The sequence below is a fragment of the Salvelinus fontinalis genome, chromosome 23 (genome assembly GCF_029448725.1).
Source record: "Salvelinus fontinalis isolate EN_2023a chromosome 23, ASM2944872v1, whole genome shotgun sequence".
NCBI classification, from domain to species: Eukaryota; Metazoa; Chordata; class Actinopteri; order Salmoniformes; family Salmonidae; genus Salvelinus; species Salvelinus fontinalis.
The window spans coordinates 34940824-34960186 of record NC_074687.1 but is presented as its reverse complement, the minus strand read 5'-3'; the positions used below and the strand labels follow the sequence as shown (position 1 = coordinate 34960186).

General features: G+C 42.4%; 1 protein-coding gene and 1 long non-coding RNA gene across 3 annotated transcripts; both read left to right on the top strand.

Moving 5' to 3' along the window:
- The first annotated feature begins 230 nt into the window (after positions 1-230).
- LOC129821199 (uncharacterized) lies at positions 231-4683 on the top strand. Of its 2 annotated transcripts, XR_008754282.1 has the most exons (3): positions 231-305; positions 2162-2711; positions 3100-4683. It is a non-coding gene; the product is annotated as an uncharacterized LOC129821199 (long non-coding RNA). The 2 variants fall into 2 exon arrangements; XR_008754281.1 differs by lacking the exon at positions 231-305 and having other exon boundaries at positions 1371-2711.
- A 10259-nt stretch (positions 4684-14942) lies between these two features.
- On the top strand, positions 14943-16991 carry LOC129821198 (ADP-ribosylation factor-like protein 4C). The gene has a single exon (XM_055878571.1). The coding sequence runs from the start codon at positions 15681-15683 to the stop codon at positions 16206-16208; it is 528 nt and encodes a 175-aa protein (XP_055734546.1). The 5' UTR covers positions 14943-15680; the 3' UTR covers positions 16209-16991.
- Positions 16992-19363: the final 2372 nt, after the last annotated feature.

Sequence of the window (19363 nt, the reverse complement as noted above, 5' to 3'; positions counted from 1 at the left end):
GGCAGACCTTGAGTGTCGGTCCCCTTCATGCGATTGTTTAGTTTCGATTGTGCAGAATCCAATCCCGCTCAGCTCCTTACAAGGAAACAATTCAACCACGACGAGCCATGAAAAGCACTTCCCAAAAAAAAAAAAAACGACAAACACTTCCTGGGCAGTGTTGCCAACTCTTCAGTAAGGAAAGTAGCTATTGGCTGTCCTAAAAGTCGCTAAATGACATCACCTAATTTGCATATTTGGCCATGTGAATGTAATTGTAATGGACGCTTTAAGAGAGAGGAATAACGTCGTGGGAGAGACAAAAAGTGAGTAAAAAACACCCTAAATATGTTTAGAACGACAAATGAACTTTCTTCTGTCGATTCTTGGGATTTTTTATGTCACAATTCCAACCCTCCTCCTTTATCCGGGCTTGGGACCGCCAAAAGTGACCCCAAATTGACACTGGCGGAGTTACTTCGTTTTATTTTTGTTAATTTGGTTTGTTTTTTAACCTTATGGTCCACTTATGAGCCTACAACAAGTCACAGTAAAACATTAACATTATTATTTTTTTTTTTGTATACAATCTAAATGGACCAAAAAGAGACAATAGAAAAACTGTCAATGGCAATGTGAGAAAATTATGGTAACTAGTCTGGCCCTAATTCAGGTGTAAAAATAATAGTAATGTAAGCCAGGGTGGGATCAGCCAGCTGCGGCTTTCCGCATGCGCGATTAATTTGCAGTCTGGACGCGGATGGGTGAACATCTCCTGCTCTGACTGCAGCGCGAGGACTGGACCGCTTGTGCTTTGGGACCGGGGTGGGGTCCGGTGGGGCCCACGGCAGCAATCGCTGCTCGTTAAGAGTAAGAACGATACGTGCTTTCACGTCAGTCTCAAAGTCTCCAATAACACTAGAAAGTCGCTAGATTTGTCGCTAGTTGCTTTTTTGAAAAATTGTCGCTAGAGGGGTCTGAATACTCGCTAAATATAGCGACAAAATGGTGAAGTTGGCAACACTGGCGACTCTACGTCTTACAGGAACGCGCTCACCGGCCAAGCACACGCACTGTCGTGGATGCAAGGTCCGATCACTCGTGACACCAATGTAATGAAACAGGGAGGGAGCAGGTCGAGGGTTCTAGCCCGAAGTTCAGCGCGCTATCGACTGTGCCGCAAAAGCATGCTCAAGCGGCAGCGTCGAAAACCGCGCATATAAACCCAGGGTCGTTACATTATGTATGTATCTCGTATAAGGTCGTTGTGTAATGTGATATTGTACCCCCTATCCCAATTGTCCTTGGTATATTATTTATATATACACACACACACTTGTGTTCCCACATGTACTTCCTGTATTGAGTTGTTGTAAAAAATATATATATATATATATATATATATATATATCAACAGTCGTTACAGTCCCATTAGTTTTCTCTGCAGCCTCGTTTGAATGTCGCCGATGCGCCATTTGTACGGAATGGAGTAACGCTTTGAACACACCGACTGTGTTATGCATCACTGATGCATAACATTTTGCGCAGCTAGGCAACTATACTTGTGCAGGTACCTTTTGCAGATGGTCGCATGCGGTTGGACACATGGAGGAGAGAATTTTCAATTTCGCAGTATCCTCAAAACCGTGTCTTTTTGACACAACTGCTGACAGCTACAGGGACAAACACAAAAAAATGCTGCTCGTTGACAAGTGTCCACAATAGTAGGATTGCCAGGTCAGTTTAGTAGTGAGCTTGTGCTAGATGTGGCTAGTTAACCTAGCCAATGAGGTGTGTAAGAAAGTCAAATAAATTATGCTAGTTACTACCCCAGAACTTTACCAAACAATCATGTTTGAAAGAGTGAGTGTGTATGCTAGATTAATAGCAATGGTAGACACTACTGATAATTTGGTCAGATAAGTGTGTGTGTGTATGTGTACAGTAGGTGACCTGTCCATGACAGCTATAGTTATGCTAGGTAATGGTTTGGCTTATCATGTTCATGTCTATGTAGAAGAAGACTGTAGGAGGAAGTGGAGAGGACTCAGGGACAGGTATCAGAGAGAGAGAGAGAGAGAAGGGCAGAGAAAGAGAAGAGGCCTGGGTCAGCAGCTTCAGGCCAGCAGCCTTGGCGCTTCTGCCACATTCTTTCTTTTCTGGATCCATTTATTGTGCCTAGGGCAACGAGTGACAATTTTACAGGCAGACCCTCTACTACGTCATCCACAAGTGGTCGCCACCGGTGCATCAAGACCCTCAACGTCATCTACAAGTGCGAGCATCGCCTCCACCGGTGCAGCGAGACCCTCTACAACGTCTACATAATCTACGAGTATGACCACCACCGGTGCAGCCATGGAAGATGATGAAATGGATAAAGCACCTCTGGATCTAGGACCACCTGAGATTAAACCTCACGGAAGTGACCACTGAGGACCTCGTTGAACAGGATGTGGCCGTGGAGAGAAACAGAGAGAGAAACGAAGAGGAACAACGTCACACCAGGCGTCATCGGAGGTACCAGCCCCCAGATCCACTCAACTCATTCCAGCAGAGGCTCCTCCAATCCGTCGAGAGGGATGCAGCCCAACCTGATGCTCACAGGAAGGAGGATGAGGAGACCCTCTTTGCCATGAGCCTGGTGCCAACACTGAAGAGGCTGCCTCAGCAAAGAAAAGCAGCAGTCAAGGTTAAAATGTATCAGCTGCTTTTCGAAGCCGAGTTCAAATGTAAGTTTTTTTTTTATCCACTACACAGGTAGTGTTATAAGTGTTGTGACAGTGAAGTAAAGTATGTCATTTTTTACAGTATAGTCATGTAGGTTAATTGGTATTTCAGATCAAAGTATTAATGATGCACATGTATAGCTGTTGTTTCTGGGTTAGAAAATATACTCAAACAACAGTTTGCTGTCTAAATATTTGCCTGTCACATGAATCTTTTGATCTGAAACACAAATTCCATGAGTAAACAGCAAGTATTACCAACTTTACCACACTGTTCCTATATTTATGCCACTAACTACACTATACAAGCAGTATTTAGTTAACATATCTCACCTTTTATGGTGTCATATTATGTTAAGCTTGTATGTGTTGTTTTTCTCTTCCCTTTCAGAAATGGAGTCAATTTAGCCGACCAGCTCACAGGAAGGACAGGAAGAGGAGAGGAAGGACAGGGAGAGGAGAGGAAGGACAGGAAGGACAGGAAGAGGAGTTGTCTGGGTGTTGTTTTGACCTCCCTCATTGTACCTTTCTTTTCACACACGTCAGTTCCGTTTAAATTCAGTCAATTCATGAAGTCATTTGTTTATAAAGTCTTACATGCTGACCAGACACGTCGCGTGCGTTGCAAAATAAATTTAGAAATCCATGTTATTCAATTATTGCACCCACACTGCTCACGCGCGCCAACGAACATCTGCGACGCCAAGGGCTAAAATAGAAGTAATTCCTATTTCTGACGCAGATCGCGCTGCAAGTCCTGCCTCTCCCATCTCCTCATTGGTTTATAGAAGCAGGTACCCACGTGCCATCTCCTCATTGGTTTATAGAAGCAGGTACCCACGTGCAATCTCCTCATTGGTTATACCCACGTGGGTGATAGAAAGACGAACTGTTTTGCCAGTAGTCGTGGTAATACAATGAAAGTTTAGATGCGATCACCATATAATTTAAACGATGAAAAGGCCTGGAAGGAGGAGAGATGACTAGAAACGATTCGGTTGGCCGTTTTATGTGTGGATTAATTGTCGGAGTAGTGCATTTCAGGTAAAATAACTCAATGTTTATATCCCAGGACAAATTAGCTAGCAACAGCAAGTTAGCTAAATAGGACAAATTACCGTTAGCTAGCAAGTGCAAGCTAACTAGCTAATTTACCATACATGTTTAATGCTTTTCGACCTGTCCCCAAATTAATGTCATTTGTTCAGAGTTTGTTTTGATATTTTAACCTGCGTGTCGTGATTGCGTTTGGTGTGGGGGGGCAAAATACATTTATGCACGATAGCGCACGCGCGCAGCCGGTTTGGGCAAGGTGTTAGGATAGCAGTCATTATTAGTGTTACATAGATTTCTGAATTGAAACTCATACACCGGAGAATTCACAGATCAGATGCTCTTGTTGGTCTCATACGAGACTAAAGGTGAATATATTTCTTTCATTTAAAACCACTTGAAACCAGGGTGTTGAAACTGTTTGAAGTTTTGTTCCATTAACTGGTCCATGACGTCCAGCGGCCATTTGTTTGTTTAGCTGTGTTATGGCTACACATTATTTTATTTTTTCCATAGACACACACACCTCTTCTCCACTCCTCTGTACCACAGATCTCCAGTGCCCTGCCCTCTCTCTCTTTATGGCCATGTCTGAAGTTCCCCTACTACTGTCTAGGTTTTATGAGTAGTCCCTGTATCGGTCTGCAGTTGTGCCAAAAATACATGCTCTTGTTGTTCTCTTACAGGCTACACATTCATATTATACTTTTTTTTACATGCACATACACCTCTTTCAATAGTTCTATTTTTATTTTACAACACATACCTGTCATGTTCTTTCCTGTAGTTGAATACTTATTAAATTATGTTTTCATAGTCAGTTGTATATTAATATCTCATTTAGACTTAATCTGCTTATTTCTTCCCTACACCTTTGTAGATCTAAGACAAGATGAAAGTAAAAACACATTCTCTTCCTGAATCGTTTTTTTGCACCTGTATTTTGTCAGGCCAGTGAACATGGTGGTAAACTGTACTATTTGTAGGTTGCCCTTTCCCTTTATCATACTAACTTAACTGTATGTCGTATAACCTTAATTAGTGCTCCCGCTCACCTGATGTACCATGCCAGGTGTGTATAATACTGACGTTAATGGGAGAGGGAAGGGTTTTAAGGTGTGGTCTTTACTCCCAAATTTCACTTAAATATAACTTCCAAATGAAGAGACAATGATACATAAAGTAATCTGGGGAAAAAATTAAACTTTATAGACAACGGTGAATGGTTCTTAAAATAGCCTTTGTTAGGGGGCTCTTAAAAGAGCAGTTTCACTCCACGGCATACTGCCATGGGACTTCACCTGCTGGCGATGAGAAGTAGGTGGTCAGCTTCTCCCTCACCTGGAGTGCCTGTCTGGGGGCGTTGTTGGCACCTGCCCTGGTGACATCAGGTAGGTGACCATTTGGCGTGCCCATCTCCACCCGGAGCGGCTCCTGGAATGACCTCCACAGGTAGTTATAGAAAACACATGTGGCTTTCACGCAGGCATCGACATTTGAGGGGCTGAGACCAAGCACTCTCCAATACATTCTCCACCGGGCTGCCAGAATCCCAAAGGCGCATTCAACAACTAACCTTGCCCTGGACAATCAATCGTATGTTAAAGATCCTTACATGCTTTGGCAATGACAGCTGGCATCCAGCGTAGGGCCTCATGAGGTTGGGTTTTAAAGGGAAGGCCTCGTCGCCGACGAAGATGTGGGGAACAGGTCCCAGGTCTTCAGCTCCAGGGAGTGATGCAGGTGGTGGAATCTCCAGGGTGCCATCCTGAAGTGCCTTGCCGAAGGCAGAGGGTCCCACCATCACTTCCCTTGCCGTAAGCACCAACATCGACAACACGGAAACAGTAGATGGCATCTACTAAAGCCAAGAGTACAACTGAATATGTACCCTTGTAGTTGTAGAATTGCAAACCTGAGCACGGTGGAGCCTGGATTACTACACGTTTCCCGTCAATGGAGCCAAGACAGTTGGGGAAATTCCTCCTTGGGGACAGGCATGTATTCACCAACCAGACAGTCCCTTATGGCTTGTGCCACAGAGGGGACAATGCCTGCCACCGTGGACTGTCCAACTCAGAAGCTGAATCCAATGGTCCTGTAGGAGTCCCCTGTCGCCAAGAATCTAAAATATAATTCAAAATAATCATCAATATTGTGTGTAACTTGAATTCCACCCACATATTATATCTACTCGTATAGCTACCTCATTACTGTTTATTATGCTTTACTAATTATATTGTAATACTCATCAACCATCATTAACAATGCCTTGAAACAGTACAATTCAGTCTGACTATATCAATAAACTGTAGCCCAGGCCAACTCTACTCTTAGGAAGAATGGTACTATCTACTTAAAAGGGTTCTCCGGCTGTCTCCATAGGAGATCCCTTTTTGGTTCCAGGTAGTACCCCTTTTGGTTCGAAGTAGAACCCTATTGGGTTCCATGTATAACATTTTCCCCAAAGGTTTATACCTGGAACCAAAAATAGTTATCCTATGGGGAAAGCAGAAGGACACTTTTGGAACCTTTTTCTCTGAGTATATGTCAGTCCAATAAGAATGTAATGAATGACTAACTGTCTTGAACAACAATGGGTCCTTGAGAAGACTAGCCTACCTCCATCAGGGCAGAAGGCACCTCAACTTTCTTTTCATTTGGTAACATTGCATAATTAAAAAAGGATTATAAACCAACTTTGGGAAAAATTATAGTTTTATGAACATTCTGTAAAAGTACATCTGATATCAAATAGGGACTATTAACTAGAGAGCCCTTTAGCTAGCTAGGTTGCAGATAAAAACAATGTATCAATCAATTATGGTATCAAAGGCTTTAAAAATGTACTAGAACGTAGCTTACCGGAGACAAATCGCCAGGCGTTCAACTGGGCTGATGGACCCCCGGTAGTTGGTATCCATCCGGGCGATCCTGGCTTCGGTCCAGACTAAAGTAACTTCGGAATTCCTCTCCAAACATTCGAAGCTCTTGAATGAGACGGTGGAACTCCCCTGCCTGCTTACGGGACTTGAACCATCTCTGGACCCTGCGCTTTCGGCTGGGCTGGTCCCGGCACAACAGCGCGATCAAGACCACCTTCCACAACGTTGGTCTCATTGTTGAAAGAGCCTACGCTGCTATCTTGACTATTTATTATTGCGTTTCGCTCCAAAACTGAATTTGAGGGAAATTATATTATAGGCTCTCACAATTAATTTGTCGATGTCATCGAATAAATAATATACTTGGCAAATTAATAAAAATGTAAAGAAATTCTCCAGTCAAACTGTTTTTATTATTTAATCCCACGTTTTTTTTTTCTGGATATGTGTGCAACAAAAATTGCTACTTTCTGTCAAGTCCACGCATACAATTTGATGCATACGTTCGATTTCGTAATCTTATACGTTAGTTGGTGTGTTCGAAGCGTCAAAGAATATTGTGTTGTCTTAACAGAATTAGAGCAGATTTTTTTAAAGAAAGAAATAACAAATTACAATATGCTACAATATGTCCAGGTTGGCGCCCCCTTGGGTTTGTGCAGTGGGGGAGATCTTCGTGGGCTATACTCGGCCTTGTCTCAGGATGGCTATTTATGAAAATAGGGTACTGAATTAATTTCCCTTTACTTACAGTTTATTAATGTCGAGGTCTGTTGAAAGTGGCTCTTCTCTTTCCTTGCTTTCCTTTCCTTGTAGTATTCTCGTTGAGTCGATGTTTGAATCTGAATAAACCAAGAGTATATATATACACCATGTTGTGACCAATGAGAGCGCAGCATTACGCGGCCAAAACGCAATCTTTTTAACGCCATATTCAGAAGTTCGATTTGACCGCGTAATGCTGCGTTCGCACAGGTCGAGAGACAAATTGGAGTAATAAAGGTGACAGAGGCACATTCAATACCGCATTGCACGCTCTTGCCTGCATCTAGCTGATCTGGGGTGTAATCTTAAATCCAAACAATTGCAAAATGTTTCAAGAGTTGGACAAATTCAGGTAGGTCCCGCCCCATTTCGTTCTGTTTAAGAAACTTTTTGCCAAAGAATCATCAGAATGAATACACACCTGATCACCCACACACACAGTTCAATTTCACATCAGCCACATAGAGCATTATCACTTTGCTTGTTATAAAATTCCCTTTCGCATCTACAAGCTTTCCTTCTTTCACTTTTTACCATCACTTGTGGACTTCAGTACAAAACGGCTGTCTGTGACTAGGCACAAAAACCTCTTCATGCCAAACCTTCACACCATAACCCCTAACTGCTACACAACCTACATCGTCACCATTTTAAGGTTATAGTAAAACAAAATTGAACCAACACATTAGTACACCCACAATCCAATCCTAAGTGTACAATCATACATTAGTGTACAGCAAGTAGTTTAGCAGTTAAACCTGCGGGCCCGGTGTCAATACATTTATAAAACCAAAAGCTTACATTGACTTGGAAGAGTTGCAGTGTTGGATAGCCTTAGCCAGCTAGCTAACATAAATAGCATTCCTCTCTGTTTGAGTCAAGATATTTGGGTAGGCTAAATTAGCTGCATTAGCTAAGTGAAAGGTAGACTAAGAAGAAAAAAAATACAATGAAATATAGCTAGCTCGCTCTATCTATGCTGCTTCAACTATTGCCTTTCTGAGTCAACTACTCACTACACTTTATGCACTGCAGTGCTAGCTAACTAGCTTATGCTTTCAGTACTAAATCAATTATTTGGTCCTTTGATTGGATGGAAAAATTGTTAGTTCATACTGCAAGAGCTCTGATAGGTTGGAGGACGTCCTCCAGGTGTAATAATTACTGCGAAAGTCTATGGAATCGGGTGAGAACCACGAGCCTCCTAGGTTTGGAATTATTGAAGTTTTGAATTACCCAACGAATTCGGCAGACATAGGCGATTTTGTTTTTACAAAAAAAAACATGCAACTGCGACTCAAACTGGTCAATGTTTTTTTTATTTGAAAAAATATGGCCTTTTTATAATGTCCACTTATGTACATATTCTTTATATAGCATCTTAACGTTTTAAAACAAAATGGAAAATAATTTGTCCAGCCTTTGCTGCTACGCTTGCAGATGTGCATAATATGCTGTGCCCTTCTGAATGTGAATGTGCCCTTCTGCTGCTTTACAGCCAGTCCACAAGGATGGGAAGTTAACCTAAACCACTCATATTTGTCAGGTATAGTTCGCTTTTATTTTATATCACTCAAATATCCAATTAATGGTGGCCAATATTGAGTGATATCGTGAGCCTACCCCACCAATCTGAATTTACATGATCAATTGATGTTAATTTATTGATGTTAACTTATCATGAAAGCATGCAGTTACTTCCTGTATGACTGATGATAAAGCTAATTGTGCGCAATTGTTTTGCACGGAATAATCAAACATTTGTAGTTCAGACTATCCTCTTGAAGAGGTGATGATATTACAACCAAATAGTTCAAATGAATTTAACAAGCCCTTGAAAACGACACGCAGTTGTCAATGGTTTTTAGCGTAGCTGGGAGTTTCCTTACCCCCAGCAGGCAAATCGAACGCTCTGCACCGTATTGTGACATTTTTTTATTGATAACGACCTATATAATATATGAATGCCCATGGCTTTAAGAAGTGTCCCCTTCTACCTCTTCTACTCTGTGGTCGCAGCCAAGCAAAGGAGCACAAGTTGCATTGTAGCAGCTCCCTCACTACACACGTTACGAAAATGGCTAGCATGTCAGAAAAACTATCGGGACCTAAGATGCAGATCGGGAGAGAGCAAAAACCATATTGCACATCTTTCATCCACTCACATTATGTGACCTACGACATCTTGGTCAGAGCCTACGACTATACAATTCACCAATGATCCCAGGAGTTGCTTGTGGATCCCAAATTGTTTCAAAATCGCAGTTTAAAATGGTGTAATGTGTGGGCAGCTTATGTTGATTCGGCTGGCATACATTTGGAAAGGCTGATTGCTTTGAATACCAGGGTCATTTTCTTTGTGGAAACTTGAATTTCTTATCTCTGCATTGAGATGATATTACTCTGCTTGAAGTGTGTAAGTGCAGGGCAGAAAATTACAAATGTCATCCTACTCCTGTATCCAAACCATGATCTTAATGGATATTGCAACCTTCCCAGAATGCTCTCTGGTAGGCCAGCCCATGTCAAACAGAAGCCGGCTCCGTTCCCATGCAGCCCCTCTCTGACAAGACCCTGGTGAATCAGCTGATTGTCTGCCGCCGTGCCGCCCGTAAAACATTTACCATGTCAACATGGGGAAATAGACCACAGCCTGAATGGATGCCATCATCCCAGAGTCTCTTTGGCACAGCTTCCCTTTCAGCTACTACTGTATTTTTCTGTGCAATGGGATGGGAGGTTGATGAACTAGGGCAAGCTTTGATATCAACAGCAGTAACCTAGTGGCTACCCTCCCAAACATGAACCCTAACTCACCATATCAGTAATCTCTTTCTCTGTAGAAAGGTGAGAATTGTATCTGTCACAGTTGGGACTCAACTACCTTCACCGGTTTTCCCATCCTCCAGCCTATTGGATTTGCAGATGGCACTCATTGTAAGAGCGAGGTAGTATCATTTATTAAAAGCCACTTTATGGGCTGTTTGGCTTTGTGCATAGGCCTACAAGCTCTCCATGTCATAGTGATGTCTGCTCTACTTTCTCAGATCATGTAATGCCATAACATCAACCCTCCACAACGTCTACACTACTGCCATACATTGGGTAGCTTTTTCGCACATCTTACCTCCTCTGCCTTGTCTCTGTTGAATGTACAATGTGCGAGTACACACACACGCACTCTACATCCTTCATCCTCCACCTTTCCATCAAAGCATTTCAATGCTTTTGTTGATGCATGAAAGTGGGATTTCATTCAATCTTCCTATCCTCCATAGATCCACTTTCACTCTCTCCCAACCCCCAGAAAGCACTCTCATGCTCCACCTGAGGATTGAAGACAGGATGCTTCTCTTCAGTGATGCAAACTGTCAGCCTCAGAATAATATCAACATGGACCTCTTTTAAAGTCAGCATGGGTGGGTGGTCCTGTGTGCCTGTCATAAGGTAGCAACCTAAGCATGTGTAGAAGTCTATGGATATCCATTCAGATGCAGAATTGTTGTTCCTCTTGTTCAATGTGTAAGAATGTATGATGTGTGTTTAATGTGTGGGGTAAACATGGGTGGTAGTTGTCTTTGAATGAGGAAGCTCATGAAAATAGAGCCTATATGAATCTGGAGGGCTACACGCTAAACGTCCATAGTTACATCAAAGTCATTTCAGTCTATTATATATACGATCTCACTTGTATTAATTTCAACCTCAGCAGGTCCATTTCAACCCCAGCAATAGTAGTGAATGATGAAAAGATGGACATTAAAAGGCGCATAGGCTAACATGGCAGCTTGAGAACTTCTTCAAAGATCATTGGTTGAAAGAAGTCTCAGGTATGCCTTATTGAATATCAGTAGACATTTCTAGAAATAAATGATGCACTGTACAGGGGGTTGTGTATCTGACAAGATAACTGCGTAAACTGGCTATAGATTACCAGGACCTACAACCTGCCACCCTATTATCAGTACTGAACATGATGTCTTTTTGTCCTAGAAAATCTAGTCATTAATATTCTCATCTTTTCCTCCTACATCTATTCATAAATTATAGCTTGTTGTAAACCTAGTGTTACTGGTTCTAGATGGTGGATAACCTGTTGTGCTGGTACTGGTTCTAGATGGTGGAAAACCTGGTGTGTTTTATTAGTTATGGAGGAAGTACAGTAGTTACCAGAGCTACAAAAATGGTACTTGTAGCAGTGGTACCACAAAGTACTACTTACTGTAAGTACTTTTTTGGAGTATTTGTACTTTGCTATTTATAGTTTTGACAACTTTTAGTTCACTACATTCCTTAAGTAATGTACGTTTTACTCCATACATTTCCCTGACACCCAAAAGCACTCGTTACATTTGAATGCTTCGCAGGACAGAAAAATGGTCAAATTCACATACTTTTCAAGAGTCCATCCTGGTCATCCCTACTGCCTCTGATCTGGCTGACTCACTAAACACACATGCTTCATTTGTAAAGGATGTCTGAGTGTTGGAGTGTGCCCCTTGATATACGTAAAAAAAAAAAGAAAATCTCTAATTTGAAATTATTTATTATTTTACTTTTACTTTTGATAGTTAAGTATATTTGAGCAATTAGGCCTACATTTACTTCCAATTCTTAAGTATATATAAAACCAAATACTTTTTTACTTTTACTCAAGTAGTATTTTACTGTATGACTTTCACTTTTACTTGAGTCATTTTCATTAAGGTATCTTTACTTTTCCTCGTGACAATTAGGTAGTTTTTCCAGCACTGGCCATTGGTTTGTACCATGGCACACCGTTCAATGTGACCTAGTTCCATTCATTTAATTCATGAATGTTTAATATCTTGTCTTTGCATCACAACGATACCATGTTTAGACATGATGAGCTGCAACATAGCATGAAATTTGCACAAGTCAATGTAGTAACTGGAGTGTAGACTAAAACGATTTAACCACACCTTGTGCTGTACTCTAAAGACTTGGGCTGACCGAAACTAACAAAAAAACATGTCCAAGCACAGTCCAAATATTTGGGGTAAGGCTCACTCCCACACAAAGAAAAACCTTAACTAAATGCTTGGTGAAATGAATAAATCACGTAAGAAAATGCTAGTTTTTATTACTCTCATTGGAAATTGTAGGATTTACTCCAAAAGCACTCAATGATTGCAGGTTCTTGAAATGAAACTTTAATGAATCTTTAAGAGGTCTTATCAAAAGCAGGAGGAGCGGAGGTAACTAAAAGGAGATGGATTATTACTGACAGCACATCTGCTGGGTCTCCTCTAAGAATCCAGGTTGGAAAAAAAACTCTTCCTCCCACACCTGGGAGTATGTGTGTGTGCGCTCGTTGGTACGTCCGTGCGTGTGTGCGAGAGAGAGGGGGTGGTGCAATGTTTCTGCAGTGACTGGCACACCGAGGAATAGTAATTAACAGTCATACCTGTGGGGAGTGTGAGTGTTAGCATGAGGGTGTGTTTTTGCTGCTTTGACTGGTGTTACGTGGCACGGTGGTTGACTTAGGAGTGTGTATGCATGCGTGTGTGTTCTGCTGTAGCTGTGAAAATACAGATGGTATTAAACCATCCATATATTTCAGTTGTGAACTAGACCCGACCCTAACATCTGATCCTGGCTAGTGTAAATTGTGTGAGAAGATAGCGAGAATTTGATGCAGGGGTTTTGTGTCAGAGTCTGCCATCTAGTGGACAAATATTCAAATGTATTTGGGGTTCTGTTCTTTGAACATTAAAGTTTCAGTGAAGTGATGAAGTGCTAAAACATTACTGCCTTCATAAATGTATGAAGTTATAACCACCCAACCTAATGTCACATTGCTGATCTCCACCATAAACCTGAAGCAAAATGTACTAAAACCCTTACAATTTCACCCTGATAAGGCAGTGATAATGAGTTGTGAACTAAAACATTTTCGGTCCTTCACAAAAGCCTTTAAATCTTGTTATGTAGAGAAAAAACATTCCAATATACTCCCACGATAATGAGCCATCTTCTAGGTAACCTGTTCCTCCCCGTGCCTCTCTGTGGGGGATTGTGTGTCCATTAGCAGGCTTGAAGCATCATGCCAGGCGTGCAGGCTGGAGCTCAGAGAACCATTCCATTTGGCAGGGTCAGCAGAGGGGAGGCCCAGAGAGATGAGATATTAACCAGTGCCCATTACCACGGTGAGAGTAGAGGCTGCATAGGTTGAGGGAGACTAGGGCTGTCTGATTTCGTTATTAAGAGCTCCTCGTGACTTCAGGAGGAGAGGAATGTGCGTGTGTATGTGTGTGTTTGTTTAGAAGTCCTCACAAGCATAGTAAAACAAGGAAAGTTCAGACAAGTGTGGACATTTTGCCAGCCCCCACGAGGAAGAATACTATTTTCGGCTTAGGGGTTAGGTTCAGGGTTATAGTTAGGGTTAAATTAAGGTTAGGGTTAGGGTTAGAATTAGGGTTGGGGGAAATATAATTGTGGATGGGAATCAATTATTTGGTTCCCACAAGGATAGCGGTACAAAGTGTGTGAGCATGAGATTATTTACACATTTGTGGCCTGCTGGAGGTCATTTTGCAGGGCTTTGGCAGTGCTCCTCCTTGCACAAAGGCGGAGGTAGCGGTCCTGCTGCTGGGTTGTTGCCCTCCTACGGCCTCCTCCACGTCTCCTGATGTACTGGCCTGTCTCCTGGTAGCGCCTCCATGCTCTGGACACTACGCTGACAGACACAGCAAACCTTCTTGCCACAGCTCGCATTGATGTGCCATCCTGGATGAGCTGCACTACCTGAGCCACTTGTGTGGGTTGTAGACTCCGTCTCATGCTACCACTAGAGTGAAAGCACCGCCAGCATTCAAAAGTGACCAAAACATCAGCCAGGAAGCATAGGAACTGAGAAGTGGTCTGTGGTCACCACCTGCAGAACCACTCCTTTATTGGGGGTGTCTTGCTAATTGCCTATATTTTCCACATTTTGTCTATTCCATTTGCACAACAGCATGTGAAATGTATTGTCAATCAGTGTTGCTTCCTAAGTGGACAGTTTGATTTCACAGAAGTGTGATTGACTTGGAGTTACATTGTGTTGTTTAAGTGTTCCCTTTATTTTTTTGAGCAGTGTATTTAGGATATTAGGCATATTACTAGAACCAGTTCAATTGTTTTTACGTTATAATAATGTTATGCACATAAAGTGACATCGACATAGTCATTGGTAGCCAATACCTACAATAAGGTGCTCATTCGCAATATTAAAACACCTACTTATGTATTAACTAATAGCATTCTAATTGATCAATAGCTTGCACAGCTGCATAGGCGTATGCTTTAATCCACATTGGTGAATCGAATCAAATTAGAAATACGCAAAGGGGTAGGCTATTTATTACGCATATACATTTCGTTTTATATGGATTTCGATATGCATGTCGATAAGCACGACCATAGCAACGTGCATGTGGCCATGGCAACGTGCATGTGGCCACAATATTAAAAAGAAATGTGCACTTTGTTTGGCATGGCACGAATGGGTGGAGCGTATGTTATGGTAGGCAGGCTACTGCGCTGTTTTGCTTTCTGCTCCCTCGTCAGTGTGTATGCTGCGGCCGCAGTGGTAGTAGTCCGACCGCATGTGCCGTCACGTAGCCTACCATAGAGCTCATAACATCAACCCAAATTCATAGCTGCAATAATTGTCATTTTGTTTATGGACGCAGTGTAGCCATTTCTCGCGATAATTTGGACTCATCCACGAATCGCAGGTGATTTTTTTTTTTCTTCATTCCCGGAACGGAGGGTCGTTTTTTGGACAGCCAACGTGCCTGTAGAGGAGACGTGGGGACGGGCACAAGTGCGCCGTGCTCACGGAGGAAACAGTAGAGAGAGACAGCAAGCAGTGTGTTTGTTGTAACCCACCAGGATCGTCCTTTAGCTGTGTGGGGAGTTCGACAGTTGCAAAATGAAATGAATCTTAACTGGAGTGTGGAGAAGAATTCTAATGAACCACGCGCTGCGTCCTACAGAGGAGGACACTGTTCCCCAATGCTTCTGAGGGGGAAACGAGGATGAACCATCCAAAGCGCACGTCGGGCCTGTAAACACATTGACTTTACGTTTGTTGATAGGCTATCATTGTTGTGGATTCATCGAGGAGCCTATTGAACATTTAAACGCTGTTTTAGGTCATCACATAGGTTCTGTAGAGAAGCTAGACGTTCTTTTCACCTGCTATTGAAAACGGGCAACAGTTTCTCCAACATATCTGCTTTCCAAATCCCTTCACATTGTGATGCTGGGGTTGGATTCGGCTGGCAAAACGACTGTTCTTTATCGTCTGAAATTCAACGAATTCGTAAACACCGTGCCAACAATTGGATTCAACACTGAGAAAATCAAACTCAGTAATGGTACGGCAAAGGGGATCAGCTGTCACTTCTGGGACGTCGGAGGCCAGGAGAAGCTCCGACCCCTATGGAAATCCTACAGCCGGTGCACGGAAGGCATCATCTATGTGGTGGACTCCGTAGACGTCGATCGGTTGGAGGAGGCTAAAACGGAACTGCATAAAGTTACCAAATTCGCGGAGAACCAGGGGACACCGCTGCTAATGATAGCCAACAAGCAGGACCTGCCCAAATCTCTTCCAGTCGCGGACATTGAAAAACAGCTGGCTCTCCACGAGCTCACCCCATCCACCACATACCACGTCCAACCTTGCTGCGCCATAATTGGCGAGGGACTCCACGAGGGTATGGACAAATTATATGAGATGATATTAAAGCGGAGAAAGTCTTTAAAGCGAAAGAAGAAACGATAACAACCGCCTATGGGTCGTAGCCTATGGATCATGCATTAACCTAAACCTACGCAACATTACTGTATCTAAATGCTGTTTGGGTATGCCAATGTTTCCCTAAAATGACATTTACTTTGCGGTGATTGTTGTATTTCCTTTCATTGGGTTGTAAAAGTTGCTGACGCTGTGAATCCTATAGCTGAATGATGCTTTTGCACGCAAGAGGGTGATCCTATTGGTGCAAGATATTTACTAAGGTTAACCTAAACAAACTTGATATTACTTTTATCATAGGAACAAAAGCATTGATAAATGAATGCGGGCTGGCCCGTCATTTGCTGCTTTACCATGGACTATAAATCTGTAGCTCAACATGTTATTTTGAAGAAGCATCCCATACAGTATAGACCTATACTGGTATGGACTATGGACATTCTGACGGAATGCTTCTTTGGACAGCAAGTTTTACTTTGCACGTTAAGGGGATGTGGGTCACAATGAAATGGACCCTGTTCATTCAGAGAGAAGAAAAAAACTGAAACCAAGATATCTGTATTATGAAAGTCACACCTCAGTCCCTGTATGGGTTTATTAATGCAGAAGTTAACAAGGCTTTGGAGCGTTGAAGTTTACTATGCTGGTGGACTGAGGATAACATTGTCTGCAACGTGGTCCACTACTTTGCACTTTTAATTTCCTAACAAAATAGTAGAATACTACACTGTATAGCAAAAAAACGGGCTGTGTATGTACCAAAAAGCCAAAATTTAATTATTTTTGGATTATTAAAATATATACAAAATGCATTGTGACTGATTACTTTTATTTCCATGATGTGATATAGGAATGTCAATGTAATCTCCAGTAAGAGGATGATGTCAACAGCTGGCCAAGATGACGGTGGTCAACAGGAGATGTATTTTAAACCTGGTGAACTATTGACCTGAACACATGGACTGGTTTGTCTCTACATCTCCCCTGAGAGACCCTCACATTTCAAAGGTGTGTATCAGGGAGGGAAGAGGAAGGCAGGAGGGTTGGTCACAGTCTATCAATGAACTAATGGGAATCTTTTCAATGTTGTCACTTGATCTCCCAAAATGTCTCTATTTAACACATGCTCATACCCATCGTGGTTTGTGAGTTGGTGTTAGAATGTAGAGGTTTTGGATAGGCCTACCCGTTGGTGTTGGATGAGTCTCAACATTCTTTTGTATTCACAGTCCAACATCAAGCAAAGTAAGGGTTCATGTGTGTGTCATTTTTAGAGCTGCAATGCGTTGTCATATATATTCGTGCACAGACCTTGTTAGGAGAGGTCATTCAATTCCCTGTTGGGTAGCAGTAACTATCTTTGTGTGTACCAGAGTTTTGAAACGTGAGTTTCCTAGCATGCTGTATCACTCTCACTCACTCAATCACTCTCAGCTATGGCACGCACATACGCACACAGCAGTCTTTCTCCATCTTTGGCACTCATACGCGTGCATGTGCTCTCTCTAAAACACATGCACGCACGCACACACACACACACACCTCCTCATCCCCTCTCCCTGTTAGTAATTAGGATATCCATTGGAGTGTGAAAGAAGAAAAGAGATTCTTTGGGATGGGTTTTGACTAGATGTGATACAGCTATAGTCAAATTTGACATTGTGTTGCAGGTTAGGAGAACGTACACAACAGCGTTGGATAATTAACATAGCAGGTTAGGTTAATTAGGTTAAGGTTAGGAAAAGGGTTAGATAAAATAGATAAAATGCAAAAACGTTTGACTTTAATTGGACAAAAGCTGTATCCCTACTAGCCATGGCCCTAGGTAGGTGAACATTCCCCCTGAGTCAGAAAGGTAACAGTACCTGTACTTTGTGTGTGTGACCCAGCCAGCCATACCCTGGTAGTGTATTTGCTCTATAGGTCAGGTCACAGGAGTGGATGGTTACCTGATATTGGCAAAACAGTTTGATCAGTCAGTCTGTGTGTAACTATGTTCCTACTATACAATCATTATTGCCATGTGTGTATGTATGTATGTATGTATGTATGTATGTATGTATGTATGTATGTATGTATGTATGTATTGACCATGGCACTGCCATATTCTGACCATTAACACTATGAAAATAGTTTTCTTAGTCATGACTCATGAGGATGGGGATAGTAACCAGCGGTTCTTACTACAGTATATTCCCTCACTCAAAGGCCGTGTGGTGTTTTTCCATAAGTTGACCCGACTTGCGTGAAGTACAGAGGGAGAGAGTGTGTGCATGTCCTTTTGATGTTATTTAGTCTTCACTGTAGATACAGCACATGTTTGCCTGTTGGGTAAACGGGCTCTGACAGATGACTCAATAGTAACTGGTGTATTCCCAGAAAGAGAGAGACCACACTGAGCAAAGGAAGCCATTGTGAAAGCACAGCTAGAGGCGGTTTCTTAGGACATCCAAGTTCTATGGTAACAACAGCAATGGGCAAACCCTCAGTGGTTTTAGAGATCTGCGAGGGGTGCATATGATGTATGCAGGCACACGTGGTGTGTGTGTGTGTGTGTGTAGAGAAATACAGGAAATGTACTAAAAAAACAAATCTCTGCCGTCAAGAAGGGGTCCACCAAATCTTGTTTAGGACCCCCAAAAAGCTAGGGCCGGCCCTGGTTAAGTACACACTATTGGTATGGACACTGGTAAGGGAAAATGGTAAGGGACTCAGGTAACAGGTAATGAATGTAGACAAAGACAATGAATAGATTGAATGCACACACACGCACTCACACACACACCACCATGCACAACCACACGGCCTCCTCAATTAAAATACTAATGTGCTGGTGCAGGCAGAACAGCCAGCGAAACTGACAGAGGCTGAGAACACTTTGGGTGAAATTAGCATTTGGAGCAAACAGGCACAGCAAAGGGGGATGGGGAGGGGTGAGGTGGCCGGGATACAGCCAGCTGGGTGTTTAAGCAAACATCATCTGTCAAGGCCCAGCGACCACTAGTCTTCTCACCAGTTAATTTGTCCATGACCTTTTCAGGTCTGACAGATAGCTGCTGAGTCACACGGTACAAATGGTCATGCAGGCAGCACCATCTTTCTCTCTCTCTCTGTTTCTCCACCCCTTTCTTCCCCCTATCTCTCTCTCTATCTCTCTCTCTCTGTTTCTCCACCCCTTTCTT

Bases quoted from the DNA above. Each gene is read 5' to 3' on its own strand.
- LOC129821198 (XM_055878571.1), top strand. From the start codon at position 15,681: ATGCTGGGGTTGGATTCGGCTGGCAAAACGACTGTTCTTTATCGTCTG.